A 20000-nucleotide genomic window follows, 5' to 3' on the forward strand; every position below is an offset into this window, starting at 1 on the left:
ATTATTGTGCGAGAGCTCGTTCCACCGAATACAATAATTAGCATAATCATTAATACATCCCTCAATCGTCATGATCATCGTTGTTTCAATTTCGAACCGGACGAACGAGCTCCGTTACCATTATTCTCGATCGGAATTTCTTTTCCTTCTTTTGGACGGCGGACAGAAGCGTCTCGACACTAGTAGTCGATTTATATATCTTTTTTTTCTGTTCTGTGTGTGTGTTTTTTTCTTTTTCTTTTTTCTCTCTCTCGTTTTTCTTCATTATTTTTTCTCCTTTTACAACACTCATTTAGTCGTTTTGGTTTTGTCTTTTTCTTGTTTTTCTTCTCTCTCTTCTTTTTTTTTTTCTTTCTTTGTAGATATCTCCTCTCCTTCTTTCTGTCCTTTTTCTCTTTTTCGTCTCGTTTTTGATCCGTACGATAATCTCGAAGCACGACACTCACGGAAGATGAAAGGGAATCATATCAGAATTTTGTCTTTATCTTCTTCTCTTTCTATTTCTTTCTCTTCTTCTCTATTTGTTTCTTCTCATTTTCTTTTTTTTATCTTTGGAATAGTGTGTATATACTATACATGTATATATATATATACATATACATATAATATATATACATACATATATACATACAACGTGTTGTGTGTCTAGCATGTATATATACGTATTAATGTTATCTTATAATCTGTGCGTGTAATGACAATGATAATAACGAATTACGACGTTTCGTCAGTGTTCACAGGGCCAGAGGGAGGACACGTCCAGTTCTTTTATTTTTTTTTCTTTCTTCCTTATCTTCGTTTCTTATCCTTTGTTTTCTTTCTTTCTCTCCTTCTATTTCTTTTCGTTAATACTTTTATACATACATACATGCATACATAATATATATATATATATATATATATATTTGTTTTTTTCTTTTTACTATTTTTCTTCACTCTCATTTTTCTTCTCCTTTAGATTTCCAGCTTATAAATTCATTTCAAACGAAAGATCCGGAAGAGAAAGCTCCTTCGACGCGATTTTCGATTATTATAGTCTCTCACGTGTCTCGGCTACGTCCCGGCCCAAAAAAGTCGCGTGGCAGGTATTTTTAAGTCACCTTCGTTCTAAGAAGGGGCGTTGTTTCGACGTTGCGTTGTTAATTTCTTGTTTCTTTCAATTTTTTTCATTTTTTTCATTTTTATTATTATCATTATTAATTATTATTATTATTAATTATTATTATTATTATTAATTATTATTATTATTATTACAATTATTACAATCCTTTTATTTCTTTTTTCTTTCTTTTTTTTGACATTGTTCTTGTTGTTGTAATCGTTTGTTGTTATCTGTGGTTTGTTGTTGCAATTGTATTTTTTTTTTTTTTATTCACTTATCTCCATCTTTTCTTTCTTTTTCTTTTTCTTCTTCTTTTTTCTTCTACTTCTTCTTCAACGTCATCTTTTTGTTTTGACACGCACGTACGCACGTACGCACGTACGCACGCACACACGCAAGCGGATAAAGTACACACGCGTCCAATCATTCCGCATTCACGCAATTAAACGATCGACCGCGGGTTCGAGGAACAGGGCGTTCTGCGTTCGGGGGTCAATGATTTATAGCGAGCTGTCCCGCTGGCGTTTTTAAACCTATGAAAAAACTAAGAGAATGAGTTTATACCTTTTTTTTTTAATTTTTTATTCTTTTTTTTTTCTTTTTTCTTTTTTGTTCGTTTACTTTTAGTTTCACCTAAGTAAGAATGTGTATGTGTTTGTTTGTTTGTTTGTTTGTTTGTTTGGTTGGTTGCTTGCTTCCTTGGTTGTTCATTTGTTAGTTTGTTCGTTCGTTCGTGGGCTTCTTTCTTGTTCTCTCTCGTTTCTAATTCTCTTTTTCTCTTTCCTTTTCCTTCTCTGTATGTTAATGCATTCTCGCATATAACCGACGAATATATTTTTTGCTCTACTTATCGCCATATGCGTCGTTTCATTCGAGAACATTTTCATATACGTAAATATATATACATAGATACATACATACATACATACATACGTACGTATATACAACGTATATACATAGATACATACATACATACATAAATAAATATGTATATATAATATACATAAATCATTTGTCCCGAGTCCATCTCTTCCTGTTTTTTTGCATTTTCAACGACCAATTAATCAAATGTCTTTGTTTCTTTTCCATTTCGAGATCGAAGAGTTGAATTTAGTGACGTGAACTTTTATTCTTTTTATTTTTTTTTATTTTTTATTTTTCTATTTATTTATTTATCTGTTTATTCATTTCTTGATTTATTTTCTCTTTCTGTATTCGGTTTCCGCTTTTGAAATTTTATAATAATTACTCTTTATCTCTATCTCTGGAGTTTTATGCGTCCAATTATTATATTATTTATCCTCCTGCTCTGACAAATAATTTAATATATTAATTATTTCTCTCTCTCTTTCTTTTTCATTCTCTGTATGTTAATGCATTCTCGCATATAAGCGACAAATATATTTTTTGCTCTACCTATCGCCATATGCGTCGTTTCATTCGAGAACATTTTCATATACGTAAATATATATACATAGATACATACATACATACATACATACGTACGTATATACAACGTATATACATAGATACATACATACATACATAAATAAATATGTATATATAATATACATAAATCATTTGTCCCGATTCCATTTCTTCCTTTTTTTTTTGCATTTTCAATGTTCAATTAATCAAATATCTTTGTTTCTTTTCCATTTTGAGATCGAAGAGTTGAATTTAGTGACATGAACTTTTATTCTTTTTATTTTTTTTTTATGTTTTTATTTTTTTATTTATCTGTTTATTCATTTCTTGATTTATTCTCTCTTTCTGTATTCGGTTTTCCCTTTTGAAATGTTACAATAATAACGCTTTATCCTTATCTTTAGAGTTTTATGTGTCCCATTATTATATTATTTATCCTCCTGCTCTGGCAAATAATTTAATATATTAATTATTTCTTTTTCTCTTTCTTTTTCCTTCTCTGTATGTTAATGCATTCTCGCATAGAAGCGACAAATATATTTTTTGCTCTACCTATCGCCATATGCGTCGTTTCAATCGAGAACATTTTCATATACGTAAATATATATACATACATACATACATACATACATACATACGTACGTATATACAACGTATATACATAGATACATAGATACATACATACATAAATATGTATATATAATATACATAAATCATTTGTCCCGATTCCATCTCTTCCTTTTCTTTTGCATTTTTAATATCCAATTAATCAAATATCTTTGTTTCTCTTTCATTTTGAAATCGAAGAGTTGAATTTAGTGACGTGAACTTTTATTCTTTTTCTTTTTTTTATTTTTTATTTTTTTATTTATTTATTTATCTGTTTATTCATTTCTTTATTTATTCTCTCTTTCTGTATTCGGTTTTCCCTTTTGAAATGTTACAATAATAACGCTTTATCCTTATCTTTAGAGTTTTATGTGTCCCATTATTATATTATTTATCCTCCTGCTCTGGCAAATAATTTAATATATTAATTATTTCTTTTTCTCTTTCTTTTTCCTTCTCTGTATGTTAATGCATTCCCGCATATAACCGATAAATATATGTTTTGCTCTACCTATCGCCATATGCGTCGTTTCATTCGAGAACATTTTCATATACGTAAATATATATACATACATACATACATACATACATACATACATACATACATACATACATACATACATACATACATACATACATACATACGTATACACACACGTACATACATAGATACAAACATACATACATACATAAATAGGTATATATAATATACATAAATCATTTGTCCCGATTCCATCTGTTTCTTTTTTTTGCATTTTTAATGTCCAATTAATCAAATACCTTTGCTTCTCTTCCATTGGGAGCTTGAACAGTTGAATTTAGTGACGTCAACTTTTATTTTATTTTTTTAATTTTTTTAAATTTTTTTTATTTTTTTTTATTTTTTTTTATTTTTTTTTATTTTTTTTTATTTTTTTATTTATTTATTTATCTCTTTATTCATTTCTTGATTTATTCTCTCTTTCTGTATTCGGTTTTCCCTTTTGAAATGATACAATAATAACGCTTTATCTTTATCTTTAGAGTTTTATGAGCCCCTTATTATATTATATATCCTCCTGCTCTGGCAAATAATTTAATATAATAATTATTTCTCTCTCTCTTTCTTTTTCCTTCTCTGTATGTTAATGCATTCTCGCATATAACCGACAAATATATTTTTTGCTCTACCTATCGCCATATGCGTCGTTTCATTCGAGAACATTTTCATATACGTAAATATATATACATACATACATACATACATACATACATACATACGTATACACACACGTACATACATAGATACATACATACATACATACATAAATAGGTATATATAATATACATAAATCATTTGTCCCGATTCCATCTGTTTCTTTTTTTTGCATTTTTAATGTCCAATTAATCAAATACCTTTGCTTCTCTTCCATTGGGAGCTTGAACAGTTGAATTTAGTGACGTCAACTTTTATTTTATTTTTTTAATTTTTTTTAATTTTTTTTATTTTTCTTTATTTTTTTTTATTTTTTTATTTATTTATTTATCTCTTTATTCATTTCTTTATTTATTTATTTATCTCTTTATTCATTTCTTGATTTATTCTCTCTTTCTGTATTCGGTTTTCCCTTTTGAAATGTTACAATAATAACGCTTTATCTTTATCTTTAGAGTTTTATGAGCCCCTTATTATATTATATATCCTCCTGCTCTGGCAAATAATTTAATATAATAATTATTTCTCTCTCTCTTTCTTTTTCCTTCTCTGTATGTTAATGCATTCTCGCATATAACCGACAAATATATTTTTTGCTCTACCTATCGCCATATGCGTCGTTTCATTCGAGAACATTTTCATATACGTAAATATATATACATAGATACATACATACATACATACATACGTACGTATATACAACGTATATACATAGATACATACATACATACATAAATAAATATGTATATATAATATACATAAATCATTTGTCCCGATTCCATCTGTTTCTTTTGTTTGCATTTTTAATGTCCAATTAATCAAATACCTTTGCTTCTCTTCCATTGGGAGCTTGAACAGTTGAATTTAGTGACGTCAACTTTTATTTTATTTTTTTAATTTTTTTTTTATTTTTTTACTTTTTTTTTATTTTTTTTTTATTTTTTTATTTATTTATTTATCTCTTTATTCATTTCTTGATTTATTCTCTCTTTCTGTATTCGGTTTTCCCTTTTGAAATGATACAATAATAACGCTTTATCTTTATCTTTAGAGTTTTATGAGCCCCTTATTATATTATATATCCTCCTGCTCTGGCAAATAATTTAATATATTAATTATTTCTCTCTCTCTTTCTTTTTCCTTCTCTGTATGTTAATGCATTCTCGCATATAACCGACAAATATATTTTTTGCTCTACCTATCGCCATATGCGTCGTTTCATTCGAGAACATTTTCATATACGTAAATATATATACATAGATACATACATACATACATACATACGTACGTATATACAACGTATATACATAGATACATACATACATACATAAATAAATATGTATATATAATATACATAAATCATTTGTCCCGAGTCCATCTCTTCCTGTTTTTTTGCATTTTCAACGACCAATTAATCAAATGTCTTTGTTTCTTTTCCATTTCGAGATCGAAGAGTTGAATTTAGTGACGTGAACTTTTATTCTTTTTATTTTTTTTTATTTTTTATTTTTCTATTTATTTATTTATCTGTTTATTCATTTCTTGATTTATTTTCTCTTTCTGTATTCGGTTTCCGCTTTTGAAATTTTATAATAATTACTCTTTATCTCTATCTCTGGAGTTTTATGCGTCCAATTATTATAATTATTTATCCTAATGCTCTGGTAAATAATTTAATATATTAATTATTTCTCTCTCTCTTTCTTTTTCCTTCTCTGTATGTTAATGCATTCTCGCATATAACCGACAAATATATTTTTTGCTCTACCTATCGCTATATGCGTCCTTTCATTCGAGAACATTTTCATATACGTAAATATATATACATAGATACATACATACATACATACATACGTACGTATATACAACGTATATACATAGATACATACATACATACATAAATAAATATGTATATATAATATACATAAATCATTTGTCCCGATTCCATTTCTTCCTTTTTTTTTTGCATTTTCAATGTTCAATTAATCAAATATCTTTGTTTCTTTTCCATTTTGAGATCGAAGAGTTGAATTTAGTGACATGAACTTTTATTCTTTTTATTTTTTTTTTATGTTTTTATTTTTTTATTTATCTGTTTATTCATTTCTTGATTTATTCTCTCTTTCTGTATTCGGTTTTCCCTTTTGAAATGTTACAATAATAACGCTTTATCTTTATCTTTAGAGCTTTATGCGTCCCATTATTATATTACATATCCTCCTGCTCTGGCAAATAATTTAATATATTAATTATTTCTTTTTCTCTTTCTTTTTCTTTCTCTGTATGTTAATGCATTCTCGCATATAACCGAGAAATATATTTTTTGCTCTACTTATGGTCGTATGCATTGCTTAATTCGAAGACATTTTCATATACATAAATATATATACATACATACATACATACATACATACATACATACGTATACACACACGTACATACATAGATACATACATACATACATACATAAATAGGTATATATAATATACATAAATCATTTGTCCCGAGTCCATTTCTTCCTTTTTTTTTTCGCATTTTTAATGTCCGATTAATCAAATATCTTTGTTTCTCTTCCATTTTGAGTTTGAACAGTTGAATTTAGTGACGTCAACTTTTATTTTATTTTTTTTATTTTTTTTATTTTTTTATTTTTTTTTATTTTTTTATTTATTTATTTATCTATTTCTTCATTTCTTTATTCATTCTCTCTTTCTGTATTCGGTTTTCCCTTTTGAAATGTTACAATAATAACGCTTTATGTTTATCTTTAGAGTTTTATGAGTCCCATTATTATATTATTTATCCTCCTGCTCTGGCAAATAATTTAATATATTAATTATTTCTCTCTCTCTTTCTTTTTCCTTCTCTGTATGTTAATGCATTCCCGCATATAACCGATAAATATATGTTTTGCTCTACTTATCGCCATATGCGAGCACTCATAATTCATTTATTTATTCGTTTCATTCGAGAACATTTTCATATACGTAAATATATATACATAGATACATACATACATACATACATACGTACGTATATACAACGTATATACATAGATACATACATACATACATAAATAAATATGTATATATAATATACATAAATCATTTGTCCCGATTCCATTTCTTCCTTTTTTTTTTGCATTTTCAATGTTCAATTAATCAAATATCTTTGTTTCTTTTCCATTTTGAGATCGAAGAGTTGAATTTAGTGACGTGAACTTTTATTCTTTTTATTTTTTTTTTATGTTTTTATTTATTTATTTATCTATTTCTTCATTTCTTTATTTATTCTCTTTGTGTATTCGGTTTTCCCTTTTGAAATTTTATAATAATTACACTTTATCTCTATCTCTTGAGTTTTATGCGTCCCATTATTATATTATATATCCTCCTGCTCTGGTAAATAATTTAATATATTAATTATTTCTTTTTCTCTTTCTTTTTCCTTTTCTGTATGTTAATGCATTCTCGCATATAACCGAGAAATATATTTTTTGCTCTACCTATCGCCATATGCGTCGTTTCATTCGAGAACATTTTCATATACGTAAATATATATACATAGATACATACATACATACATACATACGTACGTATATACAACGTATATACATAGATACATACATACATACATAAATAAATATGTATATATAATATACATAAATCATTTGTCCCGAGTCCATCTCTTCCTGTTTTTTTGCATTTTCAACGACCAATTAATCAAATGTCTTTGTTTCTTTTCCATTTCGAGATCGAAGAGTTGAATTCAGTGACGTCAACTTTTATTTTATTTTTTTATTTTTTTTTTATTTTTTTTTATTTATTTTATTCTTTTTTTATTTTTTTTTATTTTTTTATTTATTTATTTATCTATTTATTCATTTCTTTATTTATTCTCTCTTTCTGTATTCGGTTTTCCCTTTTGAAATGATACAATAATAACGCTTTATCTTTATCTTTAGAGTTTTATGCATCCCATTATTATATTATATATCCTCCTGCTCTGGCAAATAATTTAATATATTAATTATTTCTCTCTCTCTTTCTTTTTTATTCTCTGTATGTTAATGCATTCCCGCATATAACCGATAAATATATGTTTTGCTCTACTTATCGCCATATGCGAGCACTCATAATTCATTTATTTATTCGTTTCATTCGAGAACATTTTCATATACGTAAATATATATACATAGATACATACATACATACATACATACGTACGTATATACAACGTATATACATAGATACATACATACATACATAAATAAATATGTATATATAATATACATAAATCATTTGTCCCGATTCCATTTCTTCCTTTTTTTTTTGCATTTTCAATGTTCAATTAATCAAATATCTTTGTTTCTTTTCCATTTTGAGATCGAAGAGTTGAATTTAGTGACATGAACTTTTATTCTTTTTATTTTTTTTTTATGTTTTTATTTTTTTATTTATCTGTTTATTCATTTCTTGATTTATTCTCTCTTTCTGTATTCGGTTTTCCCTTTTGAAATGTTACAATAATAACGCTTTATCTTTATCTTTAGAGTTTTATGTGTCCCATTATTATATTATTTATCCTCCTGCTCTGGCAAATAATTTAATATATTAATTATTTCTCTCTCTCTTTCTTTTTCCTTCTCTGTATGTTAATGCATTCTCGCATATAACCGACAAATATATTTTTTGCTCTACCTATCGCCATATGCGTCGTTTCATTCGAGAACATTTTCATATACGTAAATATATATACATACATACATACATACATACATACATACATACGTATACACACACGTACATACATAGATACATACATACATACATAAATAAATATGTATATATAATATACATAAATCATTTGTCTCGAGTCCATCTCTTCCTTTTTTTTTGCATTTTCAACGTCCAATTAATCAAATATCTTTGTTTCTCTTTCATTTTGAAATCGAAGAGTTGAATTTAGTGACATGAACTTTTATTCTTTTTATTTTTTTTTATTTTTTATTTTTTTATTTATCTGTTTATTCATTTCTTGATTTATTCTCTCTTTCTGTATTCGGTTTTCCCTTTTGAAATGTTACAATAATAACGCTTTATCTTTATCTTTAGAGTTTTATGAGTCCCATTATTATATTATTTATCCTCCTGCTCTGGCAAATAATTTAATATATTAATTATTTCTCTCTCTCTTTCTTTTTCCTTCTCTGTATGTTAATGCATTCCCGCATATAACCGATAAATATATGTTTTGCTCTACTTATCGCCATATGCGAGCACTCATAATTCATTTATTTATTCGTTTCATTCGAGAACATTTTCATATACGTAAATATATATACATAGATACATACATACATACATACATACGTACGTATATACAACGTATATACATAGATACATACATACATACATAAATAAATATGTATATATAATATACATAAATCATTTGTCCCGAGTCCATCTCTTCCTTTTCTTTTGCATTTTTAATATCCAATTAATCAAATATCTTTGTTTCTCTTCCATTTTGAAATAGAAGAGTTGAATTTAGCGACGTCAACTTTTATTTATGTATTTTTTTTATTTTTTTTTGTTTTTTTTATTTATTTATGTATCTATTTATTCATTTCTTGATTTATTCTCTCTTTCTGTATTCGGTTTTCCCTTTCGAAATTTTATAATAATAAACGCTTTATCTCTATCTTTAGAGTTTTATGCGTCCCATTATTATAATTATTTATCCTCCTGCTCTGGCAAATAATTTAATATATTAATTATTTCTCTCTCTCTTCCTTTATCTTTTTCTCTCTGTTGTTTATCCTCCTCATTCGTCCGTAAACGCGATAATAAAACAATTTTTTGTCCTCCAATATATTTTTACAATCCATATCTCATTTCAACATCATATTACCTGTTACACCTTTCTCCTTCCTCTTCCTGTTTTGTAGATAACGTTCTTAGAACGAAGACTACTTAGAATCTAAACGATGCGAGTCTGGATCTTGATAACTACACTGATTGAGATTCAAACCGTACGACGTTATTTATATTTAATAATGAATACTGCAAACGTGCTTATTACACCCTTCTCTCTCTCTCTCTCTCTCTCTCTCTCTCTCTCTTCTTTCCATATCATTTTTTTACACATATATATATACGTATGACATATACACATATATACACATGTATACATACACACATATATATATATTTCTTTTTCTGTTGATTTATCATAACCTTCATCCTTAACACGTATTAATCCAGGGCGTGCCAATTTAAACGTCGTACTACTTTATCCTCTTCGATAAGTAAAATCGATAAAGAGATTGATTGATACATATACATATATATTTATACATATATATACGTATCAATACATATATATGTGTATATATATATATATATACACACACACATATATATTATATATCGTCTTGGATTTTCAACATATGCGATTATAGTTTCGATCGAACGACATTTATTCTTCCATTTATATCTCCTTTTCATATTATAATAATATTATCCGACTATCGTTTGCTCTCCTCCACTTTTATCACTTTTTCTTCCTCCTCCTGTTGCTCCTCCTTTTACGAGGGCGTGCTGATCGAATCTATTGAGTTATTTCTAATCTCCAGTTTAGACATGATGATCGATCATTTTATATAATCCCTTTCATCGTCCGTGCGCGTCGTGCGTTTGAGTTCTCCTTGAAATAAATAGTTCATATTTGAATGTTACGTGCGTTCGTATCACTTTAGGCCCTTTCTTCCTTCTCCTCATTCTTCTCCTCTGTCTCCTTTGCATCTTCTTCTTCTTCTTCTTCTTCTTATCTTCTTTTTCTTCTATCTTCATTCTTCTTTTTCGTTTTATCCATCGCTACAGTACGGATAGACCCAATTAGCACGCCCCGTTTACGGTGTATATACTCTGTATACGTGTGTGTATGTGTGTGTGTGTGTGTGTGTGTGTGTGTGTGTGTGATTCTCTCTTTGTCTATCTGTATGTATATGTGGTTGTGTGTACCTTAAAACGTGAGTGAATTACTTTATTTATTTTATTATTTTTTTTTTTTTATTTGGGTGTATTTTCTGCGTGGGTATGCGTCATCTCACTCTCTCTCATTCTCTCTCTCGCTTTCACTCTCTTTCGTTCTCTCTCTCTCTTTCTCTCTTTCTCTCATTCTCTCACTCTCTTTCTTTCTCTCTCTCACTCTCTTTCTTTCTCTCTCTCTCTCTCTCTCTCTTTCTTTCTCTCTTTCTTTCTCTCTTTCTTTTGCTCGCGCGCTCTGCGTGTGTGAAGTTCTCCTCCGTGTCTCTCTAATAGTAAGTTTCTTGTTCTAGCCAGCCACCAGGATTTCGGCGGAGATAAAATCGTCTCGTTTCGTCGTAGATGAAGATGGCGAACATGAACGGCAGGGCTGGTAGCCACCAGACGAATCTAATTAAAATTTAAGATATGGATTAATTCAAATATATATGTATGCGTGTGTGTATGGATGGTTTATTTCACAAGTCTATTTGTTGTTGCTCAGAGAAAATTAAAAGTTAATTAATCAATCAAGTACGCAAATTTCTTTGACTGGCCAATTTTTAATTGAAGGAAGCATTGGCATTTTTTATGATGTTAAATATTAACTTGTTATAAATAAAATGTTTGTACTAAATTAATCATAAATTATGTGATATTTTATTTCTTGAAAAAAGTCGACTCTTATATTATTCTTAAAATAAATGGTTCATGTTTGTGTGTGCGTGTGTATTAAAATCTTTGCACTCTATAGACGCCATTTTTACGGTAACATGTTAATATATATATATATATATATTGTATTTTGTTTTCTAAATCTATTTTCTTATTTGTTGGTTTGTATTAAGTTATATACTTTTCTTTTTTTCTAATCAGAATTCCCACATCTCAGACATTATATAAATAATATAATATGATTGTTACATCGCTTTTTCATATTTCTAAACAAAAAGATAGACACGTATACGAAATTGATTCCTGCGAAAATAATTATATTATAAAATACTATAATCAAGAGAAATGAAAAAAAAGAATAAGAAGAAAATAATATTAACGATTGAATATTGCTAACGAACTAGATTTAATTTAAGAGTCGCAAGCATTACAATGATTCAATAAATCAAATCATTTATCTCTACGATATTTACATTTATAATATAATCGATGATAAAATTTCATATTCCCCCTCAAAAGATAAAAGAAAATATACAAACCAAAAAAAAATATATATATATAAAAAAAGAACATATAAAGAAAATATATAAAAAATGATATAAGAAAAAAGAAAACTGGAAGAATGTTAATCTTCGGCCAGTTAATCGTAATTAGACGAAGATAAATAATTTATATAATACTTATATTACATAACATTTATATAATAATTTATATATAATACTCACTTAAGCGGGAACATGCGAAGACCCTTGTCCATACCAGGTGTGTAGCTTAGGAACGCAGCTAGTGCAGTCTCAAAGATGAGACCAAAGTTAAGCGCCCAGTTTCTCATTCCCTGATGGATGATCGAATTACGGCGCGTCTTACAGACTATCAGATCAGCCCATTGTACAATTACGATCGACACGAAGAATGCCGTATGACAGGTGAATTCCAACGTCTTTCTGTCCCTATAAGTCTATTTTTGCGAATAAAAAAAGAAAAGAAAAAAAATATATATCGTTGATATATCGAAAGATGGTAAAGGAAGCAAAAAGAATCGTTAATCATTAATTTACCCATTCCTGGCCATAACTATCTCTGAGATCATTGATCGCCTTTGAGTCCCATTGCTTTCTGATACCAAAGAGATGAAGCGGTAGGAAACCATTTTCAGCCATGATGACGAAGTAAACGAAGAAACCAGCAGCAGCTTGGATCATGCCGATCTGTCCGTACGCCATCGAGATAAGCCTACATTTTTAGAAAACGATATATTAGAAATATTTTCATTCTAACAAACGGAAGAACAATTTTGAAGGTTTGCCGTTTTGTACGATGAACATCGAAGGATCCAACTTTCGAATGTATCTTTCTCAAGGAATGAATTTTGGGACGATTAAAAAAAGAAAATATAAAAAATTAAAAGAATCTGACTTTTTTTTATATATATATTTTTTTTCTTTTAATGGAATTGAATAGAGGATTCTTCGATGATTCTTCGAAGCCGTTCGTGTGTAATACGTAATAAATATGCCACTAAGAGAACGCCTAAGTTTTTATTTACTCTCTAGCTCTAGTAGTCTATCTCTATGGTGGTGTTAGTATTACGTAAAGAAGCCGTAATGTTCGTCGAAAGACGAAATGCAGCTCACTTACCGATTGTTATGATGGTAGACGGTAAATAATCGGCGTTTCTTCTCACCGATAAATCGTCATTATCATCATCATCATCATCATCATCGTTATCATCAATAACAACAACATCATCATTGTCATATCGTAATTATCATTGCGAAGCATGCCACACGTACACGTTCATGTACAAGCATATACGTAACAGTAATAATAGTAGTAGTAGTAGTAGTATAGTATAGTATAGTATAGTATAGTATAGTATAGTATAGTATAGTATAGTATAGTATAGTAGTAGTAGTTGTAGTAATAGGTGAAATAGTAGACACACATACATACATACACAGATAGGCTCATGCAAAAAGAGCTTATGCAAAATCGCGGGACAATTTTTTCATTGCAGTTTGCATTAAAATCAAAGCGAAAGATAGTCATGCTGGATAATCTCACATTTTTTTTTCTTCTTATTTATTTATTTATTTATTTATTTATTTATTTATTTAATTATGTTCTCTCTGTTTTTTTTTTATTTATCATTCAAGTTTCGAGCTGAAAGATACGATCGGGATTGTTCGTTTGCAATATAAATAAAGAAATAATTATTATATAGATAAAATTAAATTGATTTTATAATGAATGAAATTGTTCGATTTGAAGATAATTGAAATATTAAGATATGGAAGATAGAAAAAGAAATAGCGAAGATGAAGAAATTTACAACGGATAATTATCCTAGATTGGAATCTTTAAACATTGTTTTCGAAGGAATTAGAGAAAGTTGAAAATGAAAAGAAAATTATTATTCAATGATGCAGTTATGTCAATAGGTATGATAATTAAAATATAATCATGTCAATGTACGAGACTTTACGAATTAAGAAAAAAAAAAAAAAACGAGTCAATGATTGAGTCACGTCTAACTCGATGAAAAATTATACGTCGAAAAATAATTGATCAATTTTTTAACCTAATCAATCTAATCATAGACTTCGATTCATCGATTAATTATTATTCCGTAATTAATCATTGAATGTTCTTTTTTTTATCAATCATTTTATCGCGAGAAAAACATTTCAATGGAATAATATCTTTTTTCTTTTTCATTATCTCATGTTTGCAATAATTGATCGTGATTTTTTTATCCTTATTTCTTTTTCTTCCTTTTCTTTCTTTTTTTTTCTTTTTTTGATCGTTAACGACCAATCGAGTTGAATAATATCAATGTCCAAGAACAATAACATTTTAATACCGAGTACTCAATTTGAGTTTATTCCATTTTCTTTTCTTTTTTATTTATTTATTTATTTATCTATTTATTTATTTTGTTTATTCTTTCACCTCCCCCTCTTCGTTATCGTTGCGAGAGGCCGTGCATTATATAATTTTTCGTTTTCAAAAGTGACTCGTAATATTTAGCCTCATCGTTTTCTAACAAATTGTTAATTGTTTAATAATAATACTTGTTTTACTTCGGCAATAACGTGCACAGTTATATAGGTGCCGTATAAAGTGTTGACGTAATAAAACACTTAATGGTGCGTCGCAAGCTTTATGCGGAGAAAAAAAGAAAGATAGGAAGTAAAAAAATTAAAAGAACAAAGAAAAAATTGAAAAAAAGAAAAAAAAAATAGAAGAACAATAATCATTTCCGCATTTAAACGTTTGCCGTGTCGCAGCGACGTTCTAAAATTCTAAATTTCTTTCTAACAAAAAGCATTCGGCATTCCAAACATCATGCCAATTCTATATGAGAAAGAGAGAGAGAGAGAAAAAAACAAGAATTTGCCGTGCTAATTTAACGACTAAATTTATAAAAAAAAATAAACACAGCAAGACATAGAAACAGAGAGAGAGAGAGAGAGAGAGTGAGAGAGAAAGAGAGTGAAATAGATAGTTAAATTAGACGGATAGAAAGTGGGGGTGGAAAAAAAAAAGAGAAAGAAAATGATTAAGAGTCGTGATCGTGCAGAGTATCTACCGAAATCTTTTATAAGATAATTGTAACGATTGACATCAAATTAAAAGTTTTATAGATCGAAAAAAGAAGGATAGAAAGAAAGAAAAAAAGAAAATTCGTAATGAATAATTATTTTCTTTTTTTTTCTTCGAAAATAATTACGATCCATTTATTCCTCGTTTAATCGTTGTATTTTATTAATTTTAAAGAATAAATCGGTAGACGCTCTTTGCTATCATCGTGTAAGAATTGAATGATGGTTAATGATTTTATATATGTATGTATGTATGTATGTATATATATATTTATATATAAAATAATATATACATACATGTGTGTATTATGGAGATGTTGAAAAAATGTAGAACGACCAAACGTCAATTCGAATATATTATTTACACGTTTTCATCGATCCATAGACAAACAATTAATGATTAAATAATTAATTAATTAATTAAGTAATGTAATCTTCACGAAAGAAAATTCGTAAAATATATACATTATCAGTGCAAAGTATATATGTGTATAGATAAATACGTACGTGTACACATTAAATGAACATATTAAAAAACGATATCAATTTTTAATTAATTTTATCACGTTTGGCCACGTTAGTGTAGGATAGAAGAGGAAGAAAAAAAAAAAGGAAAATAAAATAGAAGATTAAAGAGAAAAAAAAAAAATGAATTTGAAATGATGTTTGAAAATGAGGTCGAATAATTTGATGCGTCTGAGAAGAAAAAAAAAAAAAAGAAAAAAAAAAGAGATGAATGGAAACGTGTGACGGAAAAGAGAAAGAGCGATGTAGCGAGAGTGAGATATGTTTAGCGTTTGTTTCTTCTCTCTCTTTTTTTTTTTTTGAATTTGTTTCTAATGATTCTTTTCTTTCTAATTTTTTTTTTTTCGTATTTTTGTTAATCTGTCGCAACGGTGTTATTTTTTTCTCTTTTTGTTTTGTTTTGTTTTTTTTTGTTCTCTTTTGTTTTGGATGAGTGCATAGAGTTTCTCTAGGTTTCGTTCTGTGGTGGGTAGTTGGGAGACCCACCTTCGGTTGACAAGATTGTCTCTGTAAGGATCACGCGGCTGCCGTTTCATAATGTCCGACTCCGGTGCCTCGTAGGCTAGCGAGATGGCCGGCACCTGCCATCCACCAATCATTAGAAAATTTTACCAGTGAACCATCCGTGGTTTAAAAGTTTTACAAAAGAAACAAAATGTTACATTTTACGTATAATAACAACATAACTCTATATATATATATATTTCTTTGTTATATATAATTATATAATATGTCCTAAATATATCGTGATATGTAACAATTATGTGTGTGTGTATATATATATATATAATTTTTTTTTATGTGTGTATATATATATATATATATGTACACAGTGCGAGCGAAAGAGATAGAAACAGATATCAAGAAAAGTCACGTTAAAAAATTAGATCATTAGAGAGTAGATAGATATGATAGAAAAGAAGAAAAAGAAAAAAAAAAGAAAGCTTCGCCAAAAAAAAAAACCGGAAAATTTTAATCGAGCCTATCGAACTTTTATTATCATTCGTTTAAGTTTCATTTTCTTTATTCTGTTTTCTTTTTTTCTTTTTCTTTTCTTTTTTTTTTCATTCTTTTCTTATTTTGCTTTCATCGTTAATTAATCAACCATCCTGGTTAAAAATAAAAAAAAAGTAAAAGAGAAACGGAGAAAATAGATATTAGAAAATGGAAAAGAAAAGATAAGAGAAGCAAAAATTCGTTTAACACATCGAACGAGGATATAGAATTTAAATTTAATGTACAATATTTGACATATATATATATATATATATATATATATATATATATATATAGAATATAGAATATTTCATTTAATAATGTAATAAATAATTTTCGTCTATTTTAAGAGATATTTGCTTTTCACAATATTTTAACGATGTGTTAAACGATCTTTAACCTTTGGCATCGTGCATCGTGCTTACTGTATGTAAAAAAAAAAAAAAAAGAAAGAAATATAAAAAAGAGAACAGAAAGATTAAAAAAAAAAAAGATAAAGAGAAAACAAAAATTAACAATTTCATCGTAAAAAGGGTATGATCGATCAATCATTCTCAAAAATTTTTCCGACTGAGTTTTGACGAAAGAGAGAGAGAGAGAGAGAGAAAAAACGAAAAATAAAAAAAAAATAATAAAAACAAGGACGAACATTTTCCCACTTGGACGATTCGATCTCCCTCTCTTTTCTTTTTCCTTTCTTTTACTTCTTTCGTTCTTTTTTTGTTTTGTTTTGTTTTTAAAAAATCACATCCAAAAACGTCGATTTTAACGTTCCCTTCTCTTTCGTGCACTTTCAGATACAAAAATAATTAAAGCTTGAATATTTCGTTAGTAATTTTTTTAAAACGGCATATAACTCCCTCACGCAACTTTACGACGAACAAAGAAGTAGAACTTGTTTTGAAACAAAGTGAGAGAGGGAGGGGAGAGAGAGGAGGATAAAAAATAAGACTAAGACTAAAACTAAAAATAAAAATAAGGATAAGAATAAAGATAAAAAAAAATCAATGAACACACGATGTCGAGAGAGAAAGAGAGGGAGAGAGAGAGAGAAAAAGATAAAAAAGAAGATAAAAAATAAAAATAAGAATAGAAATAAGAATGAGAATAGGAATAAAAATAAGAGTAAGGATAGGGATAAGAATAAGAATAAAAATAAAAAAAAAGGAATCAATGAACCCACGATAAATCGAGAGAGAGAGAGAAAGAGAGAGAGAAGACATAAAAATCATTTTCTTCGTGTTCTACGATGATGCGTGAGAGTGTTAAGGATGTATTATATTTTTTTCAATAATTTTTTCATCCCCGTTCTCTGTTAGTATACGTTCTGCATGTTAAAAGAAAAAAAAAAGAGAACTGGCGTGAACCCATAAGTTTCTTCACTTTCGTGATTAATTATTCAATTTTCTTCCTCGAGAAGAAAGAAAAAAAAAATAGAGAGAAAAAAGAAAAAAAAAAAAAAAGAAAAAAAGAACCAAGAAAGATAGAAATATTAAAATTTTTGTTTCGTTTTGTTACTTTTTTTTTCTCTTTTCATTTGCTTTTAGTAAAATTTTTCGTTTTCTCGGCCGTTCAGCACCCATTAGAAAGTTGCCAGTCGCAGAGGTGGTAGAAGGCAGCGGCGAAGGCAGCGCATTACAGAATAAAACATGAGATAGATATATATATATATACATATATGTATATATATGTACTGTAAAGAATAAAAAACTGCAAGAATTCATGACGCCCAAATGTATAAAGGTGCCTTGCAGTGATGTGGCAATAAAAAACAGTAGTAATAGTAAGTGGTAGTAAGTTGCAGTAGTAGTAAGTAGTAGTAGTAGTAGTAGTAGTAGTGGTGGTAATAGTAATAGTAATAGTAGTAGTAGTAGTAATAAATAGGTAATAGTAAGTGGTGGTAATAGTAATATAGAGGTAGCAACTGTGAACTGCAGCAACTGTGACAATAGATAAAAATAGTAACGATAGTAAAAAATTGTAAACTATAAGAAATGCTGGCTTGCAGTTGTGATGACACAAGGGTAAATATAATTACTGAATATCGTAAGAATAAATATAAATATATATATGTATATACATGTATATATACACATATACGTATATATATATATATAAAAGTATCACTCTCTATATACACAATAAATATATAGTATATAAATATACACATGTAAACTCGATCAGAAATTCAACTAGACTAGCTCTCTAATCGGAAATAACGTCGATGAAACGGCTCTAGTTAACGATCAACAACAACCCACCAATTTCTCTTTTTTTTTCTTTTTTTCTTTTCTCTCTAATTCTAAAGAGTAATCTTGTTTCTTATTATTCCGTTTGAAATTTCTAATCCTTTCGTTATTTTTCATTAGCAATGCCGTTACATCCACGTAATTTCATACTACCAAAATATTACCAAATATATATATATATATATATATATATATATATATAATATATATATATATTACGTAAGAAAGATCGTATAGCTCGTTCCATGATCTGAAGGATATACTATACTATGCATATATATATACAGGATCGTCCAAAAGTTACTAGATTATTCATGAAATATCAATAACTCATTTTTCGTGACTTTCGTGACTTTTATTAGGCTTTGCAGTTGAACTCGCATTCCAGTGATATCGATTATCTGGAAAAACTAAAATTAGAGTAAAAAGAAAAAGAAAAGAACGTCTCGAAATAGAGCAAATTGATTTCTAATATCGTCTAGAAACTTTTAGTTCGTTCAATTTATATATATGTATATATATATGAATATATACGTATAGTAGTGGTAAAAGAAGAAAAAGAAGAAGTAGTAATAGTAGAAGTAGAAG

At 28.0% G+C, this 20000-nt stretch overlaps 1 protein-coding gene across 27 annotated transcripts in view; it reads right to left on the reverse strand.

The window, feature by feature from the left end:
- Positions 1–20000, reverse strand: part of LOC127070722 (sodium/potassium-transporting ATPase subunit alpha) — a 94712-nt gene that overhangs the window by 1393 nt on the left and 73319 nt on the right. For 5 of the 27 annotated variants that reach the window (XM_051009032.1, XM_051009030.1, XM_051009057.1 and 2 more), the window contains 5 exons: positions 13096–13270; positions 12763–12995; positions 7840–11773; positions 3651–6102; positions 1–3082 (listed from right to left, as the gene is read on the reverse strand). The exon at positions 1–3082 is cut by the window's left edge and continues 1393 nt beyond it. In XM_051009032.1, the coding sequence (XP_050864989.1) occupies positions 11653–11773; positions 12763–12995; positions 13096–13270 (529 nt within the window). In that variant the 3' untranslated portion in view covers positions 1–3082; positions 3651–6102; positions 7840–11652. Of the gene's footprint in view, positions 6103–7839; positions 11774–12762; positions 12996–13095; positions 13271–16653; positions 16749–20000 lie in introns of those variants that run through there. The other 22 variants (XM_051009031.1, XM_051009042.1, XM_051009039.1 and 19 more) reach the window with 22 other exon arrangements.

Source organism: Vespula vulgaris, chromosome 19 (genome assembly GCF_905475345.1).
Source record: "Vespula vulgaris chromosome 19, iyVesVulg1.1, whole genome shotgun sequence".
NCBI classification, from domain to species: domain Eukaryota; kingdom Metazoa; phylum Arthropoda; class Insecta; order Hymenoptera; family Vespidae; genus Vespula; species Vespula vulgaris.